The sequence below is a fragment of the Bufo gargarizans genome, chromosome 4 (genome assembly GCF_014858855.1).
Source record: "Bufo gargarizans isolate SCDJY-AF-19 chromosome 4, ASM1485885v1, whole genome shotgun sequence".
NCBI lineage: Eukaryota > Metazoa > Chordata > Amphibia > Anura > Bufonidae > Bufo > Bufo gargarizans.
The window spans coordinates 314,781,304-314,799,234 of record NC_058083.1 but is presented as its reverse complement, the minus strand read 5'-3'; the positions used below and the strand labels follow the sequence as shown (position 1 = coordinate 314,799,234).

The window sequence follows — 17,931 nt, the reverse complement described above, 5'->3', positions numbered from 1 at the left end:
GCCGGAGGTGGTTGATCCCTACAATATATGATTATAAAATAAAATTTTTTTTTTTTTTTTGCGTTCTAAAAATATTTCTCTATGATATATAGACTTTTTTATGTCAATCACCTTTACAAGGGCGTGCCAAGCGGTGAGAGGACGTAGCCGCTAAGTGCGGCAGCAACGCCCCACTAGCACCTAGAGGCTTATTTGCATATTATAAAAGTAATTATTTAGCGCAAATGGCTACAGGCAGGGAAATATAAGTCATACAGTTATGTACTGCTGACATTAGCCCATCGATAATGTCAGCCAGCTACATAAAGCGTTTCTGTCATCAGAAAAATCGTTAAGTCTTACATCAGACTTGCTTCAGGTATACTATTATGTTACATATATGGTACTGTGTGCTGGTTTTTGTGGAACCACAACCTCAATGTGAATAGAGACTGAAAAAGGACCCGTAACATCTCCTGACATGTCTGTTTTAGTAACTGCTTGCATTGTAGGGGATGACTCAGGATGGACAGCACAGTGGCTCAGTCGTTAGCGCTGGGGTCCTAGGTTTGAATCCAAGCAAGTAAATTATCTACATCTAGTTTGTATGTTCTCCCTGTGTTTGCGTGGGTTTCCTCCAGGTACTCCAGTTTCCTCCCACACTCCAAATACATACTGATAGGAACCTTAGATTGTGAGCTCCACTGGGGATAGAGTAATGCTAATGTTTGTTTAGCGCGGCGGAATATGTCGGCGCTATATAAGTGAGTAAAATAAATCCATATGTATTACTAATACTTTATTATCCTGCTACTTCTGAATGAATTGCTAGCAGTTTGCAATAATGGTTCAGATGGGTGTTACCAGTTGCGTTCCTGTACAGTTTGACACTGGCAGCACTGGTTGGATAGTGTCAGAATGGGCAGGGACACATGAAGAGCCCTCTGTTCAAGGAATGATTATTGTAAAATACACCCTTAAAATCCCCCTAAAAAAAAAATCTACCAGTGATTGGGAGACGTCACAAGGAAGCTACCCACTGTTTCAGGTCATGGCTGCATTCTGTCAGTATTTTCTCTGTGTCCTACATTTACCACCTAGAAATGTGCTCCTGATCACCGTTTCTCCGTGCTCTCGTGAAGTGATCGTGATAATGCTGTTAGAATTAGTGCAATTGTGTCATGAAATCCGTTAAGGCTGCTTTACTAGGAATATGAAGGCTGGAAATGTACATGACGATCACTAGAAATTTTTACTGGAAATAAAGAAAACCCGATGCGGTCCTTAGACTGAGGCCGTAGCTTATAATAGCTTTGCTTTGTTCCTAGCTTACAGCTACAGATACTGTTATGTAACTGCATATATGTTCCATTTTCTAGCAGCCTAACTAGGAGAGAAGCAGATTTCAGATGACTTCAGCATGTCCTGGTCCACAGGCATCGCCAGTAACCTTGGTAAAATCACCATGTGATCCATTTAAGACGGCTCCAGCTTTCAAGTCTCAAGTGAGCAGAGTTTTAAAGGAAGACATCCTAATTGGCAACACCTTCTTACATCCCCTTGTTGCACAGTCATTTTTAGAATCCTCCTTTTCTCCCCGGTGATTTGTGAGCAGATTTACATTATATACGCTGTCCTTGTGTGTGAAGTAAAACTGGGATTAAGAAGTCTTCTTCAGGCGCTGGTTCTTGGACGACTTTAACTGCCTATAGTGAAGGTAGTAATCCTGCAGAGAATCTCTTGGGTCACGGATTTGAGCCAGCTCTTCATTAACTGTGAATAAAATGTTTATTTATAAAGCAATTTATAAAATATTTATGATCATATAGCCTAACACACTATTACAGTTATTGTACCAGATGCAGCAAGGGTCATCTAATGTGTTAGTTATAAGCATATGGTGTTACCATTCTTCATAGACCACATGATTGTTTGGTTAGTCCACAATAAGTATGTACCTCTGGGACCAGCACTTACACCTAAAACGGAGCCCGCAAAGTCCCGGAGGGCACACTGCACATTCGCTCTACATTCATTCCTACGGGAATGCCGAAAATAGCAGAGCCTGCCTGTCGGCTATTTTCAGAAGTCCCATTCAAATGAATGGGAGGAACAAGCTCCATTCACTTCTACGAGGCCAGTGCTCGGCTATTTTTGGCATTCTCAAAGTCCCTCCAGGACTTTATTAGCTCCATTCTAAGTATAGATGCGAGTCCCAGAGGCCGGCAATTTCTCCTATGGTATGCAAGCACAGCCACCGCTGCTGGATTGAAGGGTGGCCGTAACCTCGCAATACTAACAGTGTATAACATGATAACCCTTTTAATAAAGTATATTTGACCAATTTTGATTGCTATCCTTGAAATTTTATATCAATCTTTCTCTGTTCCTCCAGTGGAATTTCATCTAGAAAAGAAGGCCAATAATAGGGTCTTGAGCATTGTGTACATCAAAGACAGTATGAATCATGTTAAGAACCTTATTTCAGAACTTTCTTATAACTGGAAAGCTCCACACCATGTATTGCAAGCCTGCCGAACGCTCCTGGTATCTTGAACAGTGGACAGTAGGTGAACGAAATCAAGTATATGCAGTAAGGGTCTCATATGACCCAGTATCCACTGTTAAATCTCTTTTATCAGTTCTCCAACCACAAGGATTTTGAAGCTGTGAAACTGATTTGAGAAGGCCATCGCCCCATCTAAACCCAAAACAAGCTATAGCAAAAAAAAAAAGCTTTATGTGGTTGAGCTTTTTCTGCTGTCTGGCATCTTTCTATTTTCTGAGTTTTAAATATACAGTTACTCCTTAGAATTTCTGACGTGGTATTATGCTGAATATGCTGTATCGTTTCTGAAGTTTGCTCAAAATTGGCAACATCTAGGCTGAGATTTGCTAAAATGTTGTGAAAGCTAGGCCTTAGGGAAGCAAAATTACAAGCTGCTCTGCATATTTTGTATGAACATCGATATTCCTTTAGTCCAGTACTTGTTAGAGAGTTGACACTGATATGGATTGTCAGTGTCCTTCTTCCTAACCACCATTGTGTCCTTCAACTATATATGGTTGGTAATTGCCATGTTTTGCTTCTGTTATGTGATGCATCATTTTGTGGGCACGTATTGATATTTTTCATAGTACCACAATGTGTACTTCCCATGTATATATCACACCAATAGCCTGCAAATAGGGCTACTTTCACACTGGTGTTTTGGCTTTCCATTTGTGAGATCCGTTCAGCGCTCTCACAAGCGGTCCAAAATGGATCAGTTGTGTCCTAATGCATTCTGAATGAAAAGGATCCACTCAGAATGCATCAGTTTGGCTCCGTTCTGTCTCCATTCCGCTTTGGAGGTGGACACCAAAACGCTGCCAGCAGGGTTTGTGTCTGTCTGACGAAACTGAGCCAAACGGATCCGTTCTGACACAGAATGTACACTTGCAAGAAAAAGTATGTGAACCCTTTGGAATGATATGGATTTCTGCACAAATTGGTCATAAAATGTTATCAACAATAGACAGTCACAGCCTGCTTAAACTAATAACACACAAATAATTAAATGTTACCTTGTTTTTCTTGAACACACCATGTAAACATTCACAGTGCAGGTGGAAAAAGTATGTGAACCCCTAGACATGACATCTCCAAGAGCTAATTGGAGTGAGGCACAGCACACCAACTTCAAAACCTCATCCCAACTGTGAAGTATGGTGGTGGGGGCATCATGGTTTGGGGCTGCTTTGCTGCGTCAGGACCTGGACGGGTTGCTATCATAGAAGGAAAAATGAATTCCTAAGTTTATTAAGACATTTTGCAGGAGAACTTAAAGCCATCTGTCCACCGGCTGAAGCTCAACAGAAGATGGGTGTTGCAACAGGACAACGACCCAAAGCATAGAAGTAAATCAACATCAGAATGGCTTAAACAGAAGAAAATACACTTTCTGGAGTGGCCCAGTCAGAGTCCTGACCTCAACCCGATTGAGATGCTGTGGCATGACCTCAAGAAAGGGATTCACAACAGACATCCCAAGAATATTGCTGAACTGAAACAGTTCTGTAAAGAGGAATGGTCAAGAATTACTCCTGACCGTTGTGCACGTCTGATCTGCAACTACAGGAAATGTTTGGTTGAAGTTATTGCTGCCAAAGGAGGTTCCACCAGTTATTAAGGCTTCACATACTTTTTCCACCTGCACTGTGAATGTTTACATAGTGTGTTCAATAAAAACATGGTAACATTTAATTCTTTGTGTTATTAGTTTAAGCAGACTGTGATTGTCTATTGTTGTGACTTAGCTGAAGATCAGATCACATTTTATGACCAATTTGTGCAGAAATCCTTATCATTCCAAAGGGTTCACATACTTTTTCTTGCAACTGTAAGTTATAGGCAAGACTGCAAAAAAGAGTCAGGTAATGAAGGGGGAATTTGCCGCTCACCTATGGTAGTTGTGCTCAGTGCATAACAACCTATATAGTGATAATACGGGGATCCTCTGGTTCCATCCCGCTGTCCTTACTTAGTCGGTGCTCCCTCAAGGAATACTCTGATATAAAACCTCAAACTGTGGTGTTTTTAATTACCTGATTAAGGGACCAGCACTGTCCCGAAATATTAGTATTTGCAACAAAATAGAAGCACCACAATTTGAAGTTTCATATCCAAGTGTTCATTGAGGTCACACCACTTTGCAAAAATTTGATTCAAGTCCAAATGGATTCTACCCCAATCAAAAGTGCTCCAATTGGCCTGAAAATTATATTGACATTGTGATTTTTCCTCAGACTCGTATATTTTCTCTCGTCTTACATTTTTTTTCCCTTTCCCTTTAAGTTCCTTAACCCTTTCATGACCAAGGGTCATTGATGCCCTAGTGTCAAGGTCAAAATTTACAAATCTGACATGCGTCACTTTATGTGGCAATATCTTTGGAACACTTTTACTTATCCAAGCCATTCTGAGATTGTTTTCTTGTGACACATTGTACTTCATGATAGTCATATATTTGAGTCAATATATTTCACCTTTATTTATGAAAAAATCCAAAATGTACCCAAAATTTTGAAAAATTCACAATTTTCCAAAATTATATTTCTCTGCTTCTAAAACAGAAAGTGATATTTAATAAAATATTTATTACTTAACATTCCCCATATGTCTACTTTATGTTGGCATCATTTTGGATTTTGCATCATCATCATTTTTTTTTTTTTTTTTTAGGACGTTAGAAGGCTTAGAAGATTAGAAGCAATTCTTAAAATTTTTAAGAAAATTTCCAAAACCCACTTTTTAAGGACCAGTTCAGGTCTGAAGTCACTTTGTGGGGCCTACATAGTGGATACCCCCATAAATGACCCCATTGAAGAAACTACACCCCTCAAGTTACTCAAAACTGATTTTACAAACTTTGTTAACCCATTAGGTGTTCCATGAGAATTAAAGGAAAATGGAGATGACATTTCTAAATTTCACTTTTTTGGCAGATTTTCAATTTTTTTCTTTAACACATTGAGGGTTAACAGCCAAACAAAACTCAATATTTATTACCCTGATTCTGCGGTTTACAGAAACACCCCACATGTAGTCGTAAACTGCTGTACGGGCACACGGCTGGGCGCAGAAGGAAAGGAATGCCATACGGTTTTTGGAAGGCAGATTTTGGGCCAACATTTCTAAAGACTGCTATCAGCACCTTGTTGAATCAATGCCACGTAGAATTAAGGCAGTTCTTAAGACAAAAGGGTGTCCAAAGCCGTATTAGTATGGTGTTCCTAATAATTCTTTAGGTGAGTGTACTTTGCAATGCTCTTGCATTGCAAAGTATAATACTATTAGATGCCCTGTAGGTGGCAACAGCCATGCCATGTCAACCATCAGGCACTGCCATCACAGCGCGGCAGCCCCGATGATTGAGAGAGGGAGCTCCCTCCCTCTATTAACCCCATGGATGCCGCAACTGCGGCATCTATGGGGTTACAGCAGAGTGTCAGCATAGAGCTGACACTCGCTGATGGTGGCGGCTCAGGAATGGAGCCGCCGCCATCACACACAGCAGGGGGACCGGGGGCAGCGCTGGAAAGGATAGGGGTATGGCCGCCAACATTGAGGGAGGACGGGGCAGGAGGGGCGGGAAGAATGCATGGGGAGGGGGCGGACCGCATCAGGGGCAGACTACATGAATATGGATTGGGCAGGGGAACTGCATCAGGGGCAGGCACTGACAGGGGGGTGTTGGAGGCGCACAGATCGGGGGCACAGAGACACTACCTGATTTCAGGCTCTGATCTGCAGAGCGCAGATCAGAGCCTGAAACCGGCATTTTTTTCACTGCCGCGATCCGATTGGTTACTAATCGGATTGATTGCCGGCAAGGGGCCACTCTGATTGGTCCCTTGCCGGCATTACTGCACTGTATGCTGTCCGTGACAGCAGCAGTGCAGGGGCAGAAGCTTTAATCCAAGCGCTTTGCAGCCCTTGGATTAAAGAGCTGGTTTGACGTTTTTAGACGTGATAGCTGCACGGGGCATGTGCAAATATCACGTATATAAACCTATTGCAGTCGTGAAGGGGATAAGGCAATGACGGCAATAGTAAATAACATCAGTGGGGCACTGACATGTATAGCTTTGAGTAAACTCATGGTTGACAGTGTTAACAAGCAGCCTATTTAGAAACATTTGCCATCAAGCTACGTAATTACTGATCACCAAAAGATTTCTTGTGGCCCTACATTCCGCTATGGATGTTTCACAATGGAGTAGCGGAAGCTGAGCAGGAGAAGAAGTAGCTGCTGATAATGATTGGGACACTGTACTGCTTGGGAATGCAGCCTGGCTGCCACACAGAAGACCGGGAGAAGGGCAGTCTTATTCCGAATGCTTTTTTTTTTTTTTTTTTTTTTTTTAAGGTTTTGGCTGTTCGTGGTCTTTGCTTTTCATTGCAGCCAGAGCCACCACCCTCCTCCTCTGATGTCACCTCCACCTCAGCACCCCTATCCAGATCTCGGGTCCTGTCCAATACATAATCATTATAGTTCTCACCCTCACTTCCACTTTTATCACACTGTGATATGTCGTTGTGAGATCCTTGGCACCCCTTCCCAATTCCCTCCTCTATATTTTGCCTAAGTTCCACTGCCACTACCACCATGACTACAATTTCTACTATTACAAAAAAAATGAAGAGGGTCTCCAGCTTCCAAAAGATATCCCAACAGCCTTTATTACCTCATGCATATAAAATCCAGTAATTACTCACTGTAATTTTTTTCTGAATTTACACTACTACCACTGCATCCACCAACACAGCTAATAACATATCTGACAGCTCTGTGTGTAGGAACAAAGTGAAAGCTAAAACGCAGAGAGGTGGGGGGTTGGACTAATGAGCTGTGGCACTTGTATGCGCTACATTAACACACAACAGTCTTGCCCATCCTCGCTTTACTTTCACATTGCGTTTTTTCCTGAAGTTGCTATCAGCTGTATACAGGATAACAACATACAGCTGGGCTAAGCTCTTCCAGATGGGCTCCTAGTCTGGGGAAGAGACAGGCAGCACCATACCTATGGTGTGAACCAGGTGCGTAGCTACTAAAGTGTAAGTTGTAATCAGTAAGGTTGCTGTGGTCGAATCTAAAGCGTTGGAAGCCATACTTGAAAGGTTGTGGGACACATTTATCAAACTGGTGTAAAGTAGAACTGGCTTAGGCCTCTTGCAGATAAGCGAGTGTCTCACTGCGGACTCTCGGCGAGGCACTGCCGGGGTCACGTAGCATTACATTGATTTATGATGCTATGTAACCATTACAGATCTGGAATGTATTAGATGACATGGATATACAGTTGCAAGAAAAAGTATGTGAACCCTTTGGAATGATATGGATTTCTACACAAATTGGTCATAAAATATGATCTGATCTAAGGCTCCTTTCACACTAGCGTTCGCTGGTCCGCTCGTGAGCTCCGTTTGAAGGAGCTCACGAGCGGACCCGAACGCAGCCGTCCAGCCCTGATGCAGTCTGAATGGAGCGGATCCGCTCAGACTGCATCAGTCTGGCGGCGTTCAGCCTCCGCTCCGCTCGCCTCCGCACGGACAGGCGGACAGCTGAATGCTGCTTGCAGCGTTCGGGTGTCCGCCTGGCCGTGCGGATCCGTGCGGATCCGTCCAGACTTACAATGTAAGTCAATGGGGACGGATCCGTTTGAAGATGCCACAATATGGCTCAATCTTCAAGCGGATCCGTCCCCCATTGACTTTACATTGAAAGTCTGGACGGATCCGTCCCAGGCTATTTTCACACTTAGCTTTTTTTAGCTAATATAATGCAGACGGATCCGTTCTGAACGGAGCCTCCGTCTGCATTATTACGATCGGATCCGTTCAGAACGGATCCGATCGAACGATAGTGTGAAAGTAGCCTTAATCTAAGTCACAACAATAGACAATCAGTCTGCTTAAACTAATAACACACAAAGAATTAAATGTTACCATGTTTTTATTGAACACACCATGTAAACATTCACAGTGCAGGTGGAAAAAGTATGTGAACCCTTGGATTTAAAAACTGGTTGAACCTCCTTTGGCAGCAATAACTTCAACCAAACGTTTCCTGTAGTTGCAGATCAGACGTGCACAATAGTCAGGGGTAATTCTTGACCATTCCTCTTTGGCTGAATGCACACGGCCGTTGTTCACGGCCGTGAGCGGTCTGTGGAGCCGCGGCCTTGATTCCTCCTGAGAGCAGGAGCGCACGGCGTCACTGGTTGCTATGACGCCGTGCGCTCCCTGCTGCCGCCACAGTACAGTAATACACTGATATAGAATGAACCAGTGTATTATTGTACTGCGGCGGCAGCAGGGAGCGCACGGCGTCATAGCAACCAATGATGCCGTGCGCTCCTGCTCTCAGGAAGAATCCAGGCCGCGGTTCCACGGACCGCTCACGACCGTGAACAACGGCCGTGTGCATTCGGCCTTTACAGAACAGTTTCAGTTCAGCAATATTCTTGGGATGTCTGGTGTGAATCGCTTTCTTGAGGTCATGCCACAGTATCTCAATCGGGTTTAGGTCAGGACTCTGACTGGGCCACTCCAGAAGGCGTATTTTCTTCTGTTTAAGCCATTCTGTTGTTGATTTACTTCTATGCTTTGGGTCGTTGTTCTGTTGCAACACCCATCTTCTGTTGAGCTTCAGCTGGTGGACAGATGGCCTTAAGTTCTCCTGCAAAATGTCTTGATAAACTTGGGAATTAATTTTTACTTTGATGATAGCAATCCGTCCCGGCCCTGATGCAGCAAAGCAGCCCCAAACCATGATGCCCCCACCACCATACTTGACAGTTGGGATGAGGTTTTGATGTTTCTGTGCTGTGCCTCTTTTTCTCGACACATAGTGTTGTGTGTTTCTTCCAAACAACTCCACTTTGGTTTCATCTGTCCACAGAATATTTTGCCAGTACTGCTGTGGAACATCCAGGTGCTCTTGTGCAAACTGTAAACGTGCAGCAATGTTTTTTTTGACAGCAGTGGCTTCCTCTGTGGTATCCTCACATGAAATCCATTCTTGTTTTACGTATCGTAGATTCACTAACAGGGATGTTAGCATACGTCAGAGACTTTTGTAAGTCTCTAGCTGACACTCTAGGAATCTTCTTCACCTCATTCAGCAGTCTGCGCTGTGCTCTTGCAGTCATCTTTACAGGACGGCCACTCCTAGGGAGAGTAGCAGCAGTGCTGAACTTTCTCCATTTATAGAAAATTTGTCTTACCAATGGCTGATGAACAGCAAGGCTTTTGGAGATACTTTTAAAACGCTTTCCAGCTTTATGCAAGTCAAAAATTCTTAATCGTAGGTCTTCTGAGAGCTCTTTTGTGCGAGGTATCATTCACATCAGGCAATGCTGGTGGGTGTATTTTTTTATAAGGCAGGGCAGCTGTAACCAACATCTCCAATCTCATCTCATTGATTGGACTCCAGTTGGCTGACACCTCACTCCAATTAGCTCTTGGAGATTTCATTAGTCTAGGGGTTCACATACTTTTTCCACCTGCACTGTGAATGTTTACATGGTGTGTTCAATAAAAACATGGTAACATTTAATTATTTGTGTGTTATTAGTTTAAGCAGACTGTGATTGTCTATTGTTGTGACTTAGTTGAAGATCAGATCTCATTTTATGACCAATTTGTGCAGAAATCCATATCATTCCAAAGGGTTCACATACTTTTTCTCGCAACTGTAAGGCTGTCAGTGTTATCCAATACATCCCATCGTCTGCAATGGGCCTTAGTTGACCTTGCCAACCAATCAGATTCCTCCTTTAATTTTCCAGCTAAGCTGAAAGGAGGAATCTGATTGGTTGCTATAGGCAACTAATCCAGTTCTATTTTACACCAATTTGATAAGACATGTGTTTTCCAAGAAGTCTGCTTCTGCAAAATGTAAATGGCCACATGCCCAGTTTGCCTTGTGCCTCTGCTGATCTAGAGAAACTCTGATGCCAATTCAATACTCTGTCTCTTAACGTGAACGTATTTTTTTCTTTCTGTCAGTTAGTTGTTGTTTTTTGCAGCCTGTATGCTGAACCATTCACTTCTATGAGGCCACAAAAAACAGAAATGCCTCCGTGTGCATTCCGTGTTATGTCCGCATGGCCGTTCCACAAAAAAATAGAACATGTCCTATTATTGTCTGCATTGCAGACAAGGATAGGACTATTCTATTAGGGAATGCACACGCCCAGTATCTGTGTTTTGCGGATCCACAATTTGCGGACTGCAAAACATCCAACGTGTGAATCAGCCCTTAAAGTTAATAAGTGGTATACCTGAAGCCTATGTTCTCTGCTGTTAATTTGACTTATTGCTGTTAGAAGGACTACTATAGAAATATGTATGTTGACCTGGGTCTAGTCAAGAAACTTCTCAAACAAATGGTGCAGCTTATAGCTGAAGTACAGGAATCAACTGCCAGGTAAAATGATACTAACTAAAGATAACTGTTAGAGCAGTTGGAGTAGCAACACCAGTAAGTTTTGGATTTCAAATCCATAAAGAAGCAATGGAGGAGATTGCTGAGCCAAGGGAATGCTATGTCCAGGTCCAAAGTGTTTTCCTGACTAGAGTATCATAAGGAAAAGGTGGAGGGTGCCATTGCCAAGGGTAACTGATTGGGGCCATGGGAAATGTTTGGTGCCCAGGAAACCAATTATGTCCAGAAAAACCATGATGTCATCGCTAGGAGCGACCAAGCCCAACAGCAGGTGGTTGTCATGCAACAGAGAGCACTGTTGGAGGTGCATCAAGTGGAAAAGGGTGCACATGATTGTCCTCTGGTCAAGAAGCCAGAAGAATTGCAGAGGAAGACCTGCAGGTTATTGATGAGTGGACTACTAAGGGTCAATCTGGATCATTGCCAAGTCTCAGTGGAAAAAACAGACATATTGCTGTTTGTAAAGAGGAATTGTTTGGTAGGTGAGACTGTTCTGATATCCTTTGACACTGTTTTTAAAGACTATAGAGGGACAAAAACTTGTATTTCTGATAGTTGTGGGATCATATCCAGAATCATGCTAATCGCTATTCCTGGTGAAAGCCTCCAAAATGTGCTGTTCAGCTACCTAAAAGGGAAAAGCCAGGGGGCTCGCAGACAAAAGTCTCTATGTTTATGAGGGCGAAATCTCTGAAAAGTAAGCAGTCTGAATACTAAGCAATTGAAATTGTGTTCAGAGATGCTGACGTGCAAGGATAAAAGTCCAGAGAGTGGTGAGACCATTCTAGTTTCTGTGGAGACTGTGCGGTATGGACAGTAATGTAAAGTCCATGATAATAATGGGTTAAATGCAATAATGTCTGATGAAAAGAACATACAACAGTTCTGTGATGACACAGAATAATGTAATGTTGTGGACTACAGGCTAATTGTAGGGAATGAGCATTTGTAAACACTTGTTTGGTGCCGGGGATCAGCCTGTGTGAAAGGTGTCTGGGATCAGCCAATGAACCAGAAAATATTCGTTCATCAGGTGATCGTGACTTTCAGCCAACACCAAAAATCATTGGGGGAGATTTATTAAACTTGTGTAAAGGTAAACTTGCTTAGATACCCATAGTAACCAATCAGATTGCACCATTCATTTTCCAAAGGAACTTTGAAAAATGAAAGGTGTAATCTGATTGCTCGCTTTAGGCTACTCAGCCAGTTTTTCTTTATACCAGTTTGATAAATCTCCCTCATTGTTTCTCTGCAGTCGTTTGTCCTGTGTAAACAGTGCCCAGGAACAATGATTTTCCATACAGCGGAAGTGATTGCTCCATGTAAAAGCAGTCCCATCTCTGCGGATGAGCAGGCAATTATAGTTCATCCCTGATATTTGCCTGAAACAATGGTTCGTGTAAAAGGACCTGATGTCACTAGGGGCGTAGCTAGAGGGGAAGCGGCTGCTTTGGGGCCCTGATCTAATATTGAGGACCTATTCTGAGGATAGGTTATCAACAGAAAAAAGTGGACAACCCATTTAAGTGTACCCCTAGAGGTCATGGTTGATAATCACAAAAGTGATGTAAGTGATGCATATGCTGTGTCTAATAACAACTTAGAAAGTGAGGTTGCCATGCCAGATTCCGGTGAAACTAATGTGGTTGATAGTGGCAACCAGACAATTACTGGCCCTGTGGATAACCAGTAAGTACCTGAAGTGATAAGTGTCAAGCCTATGAGCTTGATGTGTGAATCAAAAATATCTGGTAGTGACCATATGCTGGAAGGGTGTAAAGAACCTGTGACATCTTTGGAGACCCCTGATAAAGTGACTCCATATGTAGCAGGTGTTACTAACTAAGAGAAATTTGGTCCTCTCTTCAAGAATGACGAGGAGTGTGTTGATCCTAACTATGCACAAGAGTGGACCTTGGGTGAGGTGTGTGGTGTAGAACACCATGAGTCAAGCAATGAAGATGCTGTTGGATGTAGAGGATCATGGTAGCGTGAATGAAACCCCAATGAACACACATAACCTCTTGGATGATGGAGAAGTCAGTGAGCTGTGTGTACTGGTGACTGTGGCCTGAGTGACTAATGAATTGCCCGGTAATGAGCCAGAAAATTTTCAGAAAATATCTCTACAGTTTGCAGTTGTCTGCAGTAACTTGGAGTACAACAATGATAAATACGTGTATGCAGTAGAAATGTTGCCCCCCCCCCCCTGCAGATCATACTTATGATATAGTTGGTATGAATGGTGACTTGTGTTTTGGGGAACTGGGAGCTAGACCTAGGCCCTCTTAGTGAGGGACAAACTGATGTGTAGGTAGCGGCTAGACGGCCCAGGGTTAATTTAGTACCCTGTGTTGGGAATGCACAGTCTTACTGTGACAAGAGAAAATAAAACTGTGGCCAGTTGTGCCCATCCATGCTGAAGTGACATTTTCTTAAAGTGTGCCAAATGTCTAGGCCAAGAAAACAAGAATCCCATGAGCTAAGAGACTCCCTAGTTTCAATATCCACACAGGAAGGTAGTTTCCTGTTATTACATTACAGTCAGGATATACTGTATATTACAATACAATTCAATACTACAGTACATGAATTCAAACAAGAAAGCAGAACATTTTCACCATACAGAATAATCACATACTTGGTTAAACTTACATAGTTACATACTGTAGTTAATATGGTTGAAAAAAAGACATAAGTCCATCAAGTTCAACCAAGGGATGATTGGGGACACATATCCCTGAAAGGAAGTGAGACTCAGATTTCTACACAATTTCATAAACATTTGTCATTTACGTTTAACAATTCTAAACCCTGTCCACTGTCCCTGCTGTGACCACGTCCTGAGGAAGTCTATTCCACAGATTCACAGTTCTTGCAGTAAAGAAGCTTTGCTGCTTCTGGAGACTGAACTTTTTCTTCTCCAGTGGTAGGCAGTGCCCCCTTGTCATTTGAGGGCATTTTATATGGAACAGCTTTTCACCATATTTTCTGTATGGCCCATTTATATATTTGTATAGGTTAATCATGTCCCCCATTAGTCGTCTCTTCTCAAGACTAAATACATTTAATTATTTTAATCTTTCCTCATAACTAAGGCCCTCCATGCCCCTTATCAGTTCAGTCGCTCTCCTTTGTACTTTTTCCAGTTGCAAAACATCCTTTCTATGGACTGGTGCTCATAACTGAACTGCATATTCCAGATGAGGCCGCACCAACGCTTTGCGGTATCCCTGCCGCACTAGTCCATGCCTCGTTTAATGCATGACAATATCCTGGTAGCCTTAGAAGCAGCTGATTGACCTTGCATGCTGTTATTTAATATATGATCTACCAGGACACCCAATTCTCTACAAGTGACACTCCCAGTGTTACATCCCCTAGGACATGCAGTATCTCACAAGAGTGTGTACACCCCTCACATTTTTGTAATTTTTTGTATATCTTTTTATGGGACAACACTGAAGATATGACACTTTGATACAATGTAAAGTAGTCAGTGTACAGCTTGTATAACAGTGTAAATTTGGTGTGCCCTCAAAAAAACTCACCACATGGCCATTAGTCTAAACCGCTGGCATCAAAAGTGAGTATATCTTAAAGAGAAAAAGGCCAAATTGTGCCCAATTAGCCATTTTCCTTCCCCGTTTTCATGTGACTCATTAGTGTTACAAGGTCTCAGGTGTGAATGGGGAGCAGGTGTGTTCAATTTGGTGTTATTACTTTCACACTCTCTCATACTTGTCACTGGAAATTCAACATGGCACCTCATGGCAAAGAGCTGTCTGAGCATCTGAAAAATAGAATTGTTGCTCTAAAAAAAAAAAATGGCCTAGGCTATAGGAAAATTGCCAACACCCTGAAACTGTGCTGCAGCACGGTGGCCAAGACCATACAACAGTTTAACAAGACAGGTTCCACTCAGAACAGGCCTCGCCATATCCAGAGGTTGTCTTTTCAAAATAGATGTATGATTGCTGCAGAAGTTAAATGGTGTGAGGTCAGCTGTTCAGTGCTCAGACCATATGCCACACACTGCATCAAATTGGTCTGCATGGCTGTCATCCCAGAAGGAAGCCTCTTCTAAAGATGATGCACAAGAAAGCACGCAAACAGTTTGCTGAAGACAAGCAGACTAAGGACATCGATTACTGGAACCCTGTCCTGTGGTCTGATGAGACCAAGATAAACTTATTTGGTTCAGATAGTGTAAAGCAGTGTTTCCCAACCAGCGTGCCTCCAGCTGTTGCAAAACTACAACTCCCAGCATGCCTGGACAGCCTTTGGCAGTGCAGGCATGCTGGGAGTTGTAGTTTTGCAACAGCTGGAGGCACACTGGTTGGGAAACACTGGTGTAAAGCATGTGTGGCGGCAACCAGGTAAGGATTACAAAGACAAGTGTGTCTTGACTACAGTTAAGCATGGTGGGGGGAGTGTCATTGTTTCGGGCTGCATGAGTGCTGCCGGCTGTGGGGAGCTACAGTTCATTGAGGCAACCATAAATGGCAACATGTCCTGTGACATACTGAAGCAGAGCATGATCCCCTCCCTTCAGAAACTAGGCTGCAGGGCAGTATTCCAACATGATAATGACCCCAAACACACCTCCAAGAATGGATGACCACTGTATTGCTAAAGAAACTGAAGGTAAAGGTGCTGGACTGGCCAAGCATGTCTCCAGACCTAAACCCTATTGAGCATCTGTGGGGCATCCTCAAACGGAAGGCGGAGAAGAGCAAGGTCTCTAACATCCACCAGCTCTGTGATGTCATCATGGAGGAGTGGAAGAGGATTCCAGTGGCAACCTGTGAAGCTCTAGTGAACTCCATGCCCAAGAGAGTTAAGACGGTGCTGGAAAATAATGGTGGCCACACAGAATATTGAGACTTTGGACACAATTTGACCATTTTCACTTAGGCTACTTTCACACTTGCGTTTTGTGCGGATCCATCATTGATCTTCACAAACGCTTCAGTTCAGATAATACAACCGCATGCATCCGTTCAGAACGCATCCATTTGTATTATCTGTAACATAGCCAAAACGGATCCATCTTGAACACCATTAAAAGTCAATGGGGGACGGATACATTTTCTATTGTGTGAGTGAAAACAGATCCGTCCTGACACACACTGTAAGGCATCGTCAGGCAGACACCAAAACGCTGCAAGCAGTGTTTTGGTGTCCGCCTCCAGAGCGGAACAGAGGCAAACTGATGCATTCTGGATCCTTATCCATTCAGAATGCATTAGGGAAAAACTGATCCGTTTAAATCCATTTTGGACCGTTTGTGAGAGCCCTGAAACGGATCTCACAAACAGAAACCAAAATGCCAGTGTGAAAGTATCCGAATGTACTCACTTTTGTTGCCAGCAGTTTAGACCATAATCGCTGTGTGTTGAGTTATTTTGAGGGCACACCAAATTTACACAGTTATACAAGCTGTACACTGAATACTTTACATTGTATAAAAAGGGTCATATCTTCAGTGCTGTCCCATGAAAAATGATAATAAAATATTTGCAAAAATGTGAGGGGTGTACTTATTTTTGTGTGATACTGTATGATGCATTACTACTGAGATGCATAACTTTACATTTATCCACATTGAACCTCATTTGCCGAGTTCATGCCCAATTACTTGTTGGTTTGTCTGTTTTTAACCTTTTAACTATGTAACTATGTAAGTAACAAATGGCAACATCGACATGTAAGTACCGACTACAACATATTCCTCCACTGTGCACATTTTCAGGTTGCCTTGTCCAACTGAAACCCTGGACACAACAATGATGAGATCCGCATTGAGGTGGTAGACGTTGTGGTCTGACTGTGTAGTGATGGATTCATAAATACGCAAACATCAGACTCGTCAAGCGCTGCAAGTAATAAAGTGTAAGCTCACCAAAAGTGAAAACTTTTTACACGTAAATTAACAAAGTTTAGTTCAGCAGGCCTGCAATGTTGTCATGCTTCGCTCAAGGAGGTCAACAGGATCTAGGTGACCGTCCCCTTAAAACATTCCTCACAATAGACAAAATATATACTAAATGATTCCTACAGTATATTTCTTTTCACTGGTTATCTACAACTATTGTAAACTTTCTCAGTTACTTACCTTCATCAAGTTTTATCCTGAGGTATGAAATGAGGCAAAGCAGCAGCAAAGCAACAGGTAGAAAAATCCCAACAAATATTAGTGCAATAGGCAGCTCCCTGACAAACACAGATATTATGTGTCCCATGGTTATCGGTGTAGAAGAAGCAGGACTCAGTGGTGCTTGCCCCGTCGTTCTGCCCGTTATGAGGATAGCTTACTAGACTGTGTTTGCTAATTTCTTAAACTGGCCTTTGGTCCCACAATTGAAGCCTTGTATTAGGACTTTGTACTATTTGTCCTGTGATTTGTAAGAGGATTGAAGCAAAGTTGTAAAATAACTAGACTGAACTTCTCAGCAAATCTACGGATGATTACGTCATTTATTATGTTTTTGCCATGTTATTCAGTTTTTAATCAGTAACTGCAGTTTACTCAATACTTACTTACATGTAAATTAGTCTTGTTGCATAACACATAAAGAGTTTGTGTTTCATTTTACCAGTGTAGGTTAGAAAATGAGTGGTGGTTGCTATAGACAGCAAAACCCTCTTTCTTTAAAACTTAACCCACCCAGCCTTTCAGAAATAGCATGTTTCTTGACTCTGTTAGGCTACATCCACTTCTGCAGTTGTAATTTCAGTATTCTGTTCTAGCATAAGAACAAATACCAGAATTGTCATATCTGGCATATGCCACACACCTCCGGTTCCTGATGATCCCATTCACTATAATGGGGTCCACTGGGTTTCTGGCATGAAAACTGAATACCAGAATTACATCCACGGATGTAGACGTAGCGTTACCTGCAGACATGCCTGTCATGATCTTTAACCCGCCTGATTACTGCATATG

General features: G+C 42.6%; 1 protein-coding gene across 1 annotated transcript; it reads right to left on the bottom strand.

The window, feature by feature from the left end:
• Window positions 1-765: 765 nt before the first annotated feature.
• SMLR1 (small leucine rich protein 1) lies at window positions 766-17,312 on the bottom strand. The gene is made up of 2 exons (XM_044291816.1): window positions 17,098-17,312; window positions 766-1,752 (listed from the first exon to the last, which is right to left on the bottom strand). The coding sequence occupies exons 1-2, from the start codon at window positions 17,222-17,224 to the stop codon at window positions 1,640-1,642; spliced, it is 240 nt and encodes a 79-aa protein (XP_044147751.1). The 5' UTR covers window positions 17,225-17,312; the 3' UTR covers window positions 766-1,639.
• Window positions 17,313-17,931: the final 619 nt, after the last annotated feature.